Here is a 4,391-nt window from a genome sequence, read left to right on the forward strand (position 1 = left end):
GTTGGCTTGAGCAGCAGATAAGAGAGCTTTCGAGCTAAATGTTTCACAAGTTCCTAGATGTCTTTCTTGTTGCATAAGTAATGAAAATGCATCACTGAAGGAAGCACACTATATATCTATTTTACTGGTAAGTTCTAACAACACTGAGTCCACATGAACAAGAATCATCACAAAAAATGCAAGTAGAAATAGGTGTAAAATTATCTAAATCTTTCCATATAGTCTTCAATTTAGTAAAATAGAATGTGATACTAAATTCACTTAGTTTGAGGGAGTACAATTCTTCTTCTAGTTCGGCCACTTTGAATACATCACCTTGGTAGTAGCGATGTCGCAAATATTTTCACATATTAGCCGCATTGTTATTCCATATCAGGCTCTGCAAGATTTCGCTACTCAAAGAGGACTGGATCCAAGAAACAATGAAGGTGTTGCATTTTTTTCCATGATGCAAAGCTAACATCAGAGGATGGGGGTTTGGGGAAGCTGCCATCAACGAAGCACAATTTGTTCTTCCTTTTGAAAGCCAGAGTCATCGCTCGTGACCATGCATGATAATTGTGAGGTGTAAGAGTAACCGTTACGATTGAAGTTTCAGGATTTTCGTCTGAGTGTAAAAAGGGACTAGAAGAATCATGAACAAACTTGTCGCTTGAGCAAAATTGTATACTGGAGAATTGAGAGATGAATCTCATGAAATTGTGAAAATTGAAATTTGAGAAGGTAGAATTCGAGTCACTGTTATTGGATTCTGAATTCACCATTGATGATGGATCTTGATTGTTCATCATTTTTTAAAGAATAAGGGTTTCATTCTAATTGATTGTAAGATTTGGATGAATCAAAAGAAGTTGGATGAATCGAAATTTATCACAAATGTTCATTGTACTATGTTGAATTTTAGGGAGATCGTGATCAAAATTAAAGAAATGAGAAAATAAGAGAAAAAAAAAATAGAAATCCTGAATTATAAATGTGAAGAAGGAGAACTTAGTTATAATAAAAAAAATAAAAATGATAAATTTCACTGAATGCATATTAAGTGTTCTACTTATATATCAGAGCTGGTGCAAACTCAATTCTCTCCAAAATAATTAACTAAACTACCAATAAAAATACGTAATACCTACTAACATTATTATCAACACATTTTTAATCTAATCAACGACATACAGTATGCTGTATAACAAAATTCCAAATAAAAAGCAACTTACGATTCTGAACAAAAAAGTTGTAATAATGCTATAAGTTTACCTAAATTATAGATACAGCCTATGGCATAGCCAAGTGTAAGGTCACCTCAAAATTAAGATGCAAATTTTTTTTTATTTTTTATTTAAAAATAAACAATAAATGACCTCGAGAGTAAGGCCAAGGAGAACCTTACAACCTCGATATTACAATATCAAATTATAACTTTATATAAATAAATAAATAAATAAATAAAAAATCTTGCAAGTAAAGTGTGGATTCACCCATCCGTGCGAAAAGATAAATTAAAATGTTATCATAAAGTCCACGGAAAAAAACAAAAATAGCAAGCAAGGAACACTTTGCAGGAAAATACAAGAAGCTCCCCCAACCATACTATACCATACCATATCTACATTACGATTTTCGCAAAAACATCAAACTGTCACAAAATTCACACAATTAGGTCAAGCTCTTGGGGAAAAAAAGATTTACTGGAAATAATAATAAAAATAATGTAATAAGGGAAAGAAAGAAAGGAAAGAAAAGAAAAGATTTTCTCTTTCTGCTTCCCCAAGAAAACGGAGGAAAAAGAAAACAAGAAGAAATGAAGATAACAGCGAAAGTTATATCGAGTCCGGGTCGAACCGACAAGTTCCCTCCGCCATTGATGAGGTTCTTGAGGAGCAATGCAGGGAGCAGAAGCAGGGGAAGGTCAAGGTCAAGCCCAATGTTCGTACGGAAGAAGAACACCGCCATTGAAACTCAAGAACCATCTTCACCTAAGGTCACTTGCATGGGTCAAGTTCGGGTCAGACGCTCCGCCGCCGCCAAAAGGGGACGCTCCTCCTCCGCCTCCGCATCCGCCGCAAGAGACGGAGCTCCTCCGACACGGTGCCGGTGCTGGTGGATCCGAAAAAACGCTCTGTTCTGCATATTCAAACCGAACAACAGCAATAAGAAGAATAAGAAGAAGAAGAAGAAGAAAAACGAGTGCCGGTGCCAACCAGTTTGGCCCAAATGGGGGTTCTTTCGGGTCGGAAGCTTCCGGAGAAAACCCAGCACGAAGCTCAAAGAAGACTGCGCTAAATCGGAGTCGAATTTTCAGAGGTCAAGCTATGATGAATCAGAGGCAGAGCACGAAGAAGATGATGAATCGGAAATTTACGAAGAAAGAGTGAACCCCGAAGCCGGTTTTGGTTCTTCCAACACGCCGCCGAAGAATGCTTTGTTGTTGACTAGGTGTAGATCCGCACCGTACAGATCTTCGTCGCTGGCCTGCAGATTCTGGAGTTCGCCGCTAAGGAATAGTGAAGAAGAAGAAGAAGAAGAAGAAGAAGAAGAAGAAGAAGAAGAGAAAGAGAGGCATGAAACGAATGAAGCAAGCTCGCAAAGAGATTCGGTTTCTGAAGAAGAAGCGAAAAGGGTATCCGAAAGGGACGCAAAGTTGGGGTTTTTGAAGGAGGTGGAGAGTTCGAATTCAAATGCCAAATCAGAGAAGGTTGTTGAAGATTCGAAGAGTGAGAGTGAAACGCGGCCTATAATGCTTACACGGTGCAAATCGGAACCGGCGAGAACTGGGTACAAGCTGGATCCTGAGGTAAATAGTAGTTTCTGGAAGAAGAAAAGGTTGGGTTTCGCTGATATTCACATTATTACTGACTAATTAAATCAATTGAATTCGTATATTAATTTCTTAATTTCTTTTTTTGGTTTATTGAATTGAATATAGTTGTCACTTCTCAGCCACAGCCAATTGAAGATAAATTCTTGTTAATTTTGTGTTAGTATCATTGGTTCGTTGTGTTGTTTGATACCCGAGCCGTAAGAGATAATGTGTTGAATGTGTATGGTAATAGGTACAAGTACATAATAATAGTAGGAAGAAAAAGGAAGAAGAAGAAGAATAACATGAGAACGTTGGAGTTAATGAGGTTTTTTGTCATGAAACGAGCCCTGAGTTTCCTTTTCCCTGCCAGTAGCCTGAACTTACTTGATTCTGCAATTTGCCTTTCACGTGTTGCTTTTTTTGTTTGTTTATGTCATCAAGTTTTAGTCGGAAACAAAATAATAGCCGTATAAAACTCTCTTCCAGATTTATTATCGGTGACTAAATTGTGTTCCAGATTGAATTAGTAACAATTAACTACTATTATATGTGAATATCAAAATCATTCACTAAAATCAGCTATCAATATAAAATACATATTAAAATATATACATATTAAAAATAAATTAAACTATACATATATTTATATATAAATATATTAGTGGTTAATTTTGTTATACAAATAATATTTTTAAATAATTAATTATACTCAAAATATATCGCTAAGGTGAAAATTTATATACAATTTTATACTTACTTAAATTTAATGGTTAAAAAATTATTGGATAATAATTTAGTTAAATATATTAAATTATTTAATAATTATTAATTTTAGGATTTAATTGTCTTTAAGGCATGATATGACCGATTATACGTTATAATTCGACTATAAATGTTATAGATCGACTGTCAATAAAAATCACTCAAACAAGTACCAAAACACTCAGATATGTTATTACTTTTCGTTTAAAGCTTTATTACTCGAGGAGATAACTGATACTCTTCATTTCAGATATAAAGGAAATAGTATAAAAATTATTCAGATTATTGCAATTTGCAAATTCTATTATTCACTTACTGACTTGAGGTTGGAGTGCCTTTTGCAGTACCTACTGCTTTGTTCTCTTATTGCTGACATATAACTCATCCCAACGAAGAGTTCACAGACACTCATCAGCAGACGAGTTATACAACGGCCAACCTTCACAAGAACAATTGGCACTCACTGTGAGGCCTAGAAATAAAAACCCTTCTTTCTTTAAGTCCCAAAATCCCCATACCTGTTCATGGTTGGTGCGGAATTTATAACCACAAACTAACCGGCAAGTGCACCGGGTCGTACCAAGTAATACTTCAGGTGAGTGAGAGTCGATTCCACGAGGATTTAGGGAATAAGCAACAATGGTTGATTAATTTACTTAGTTAGACAAACAGAAAATAGTGTTTGAGAGTTCAAAAGCATTAAACAGTAAATTCAGAATATCAGAAGACAAGCAAGTAAATAAGTTGGAAAAACAATATGGAGAAGGCAGTTAAGGCTTCACAGTTATCTATTTTCCGGATTGATTTTTTTTATTAATTTATTTTAATC

At 35.1% G+C, this 4,391-nt stretch overlaps 1 protein-coding gene across 1 annotated transcript; it reads left to right on the plus strand.

Moving 5' to 3' along the window:
- The first annotated feature begins 1,496 nt into the window (after nt 1–1,496).
- Nucleotides 1,497–3,161, plus strand: LOC107648650 (protamine P1 family protein). The gene has a single exon (XM_016352451.3). The coding sequence runs from the start codon at nt 1,799–1,801 to the stop codon at nt 2,855–2,857; it is 1,059 nt and encodes a 352-aa protein (XP_016207937.1). The 5' UTR covers nt 1,497–1,798; the 3' UTR covers nt 2,858–3,161.
- Nucleotides 3,162–4,391: the final 1,230 nt, after the last annotated feature.

This window comes from Arachis ipaensis, chromosome B6, assembly GCF_059453495.1.
Source record: "Arachis ipaensis isolate K30076 ecotype BB chromosome B6, ASM5945349v1, whole genome shotgun sequence".
Lineage (NCBI taxonomy): Eukaryota > Viridiplantae > Streptophyta > Magnoliopsida > Fabales > Fabaceae > Arachis > Arachis ipaensis.

Coding starts and splice junctions, on each gene's coding strand:
- LOC107648650 (XM_016352451.3), top strand. CDS start 1,799: ATGAAGATAACAGCGAAAGTTATATCGAGTCCGGGTCGAACCGACAAG.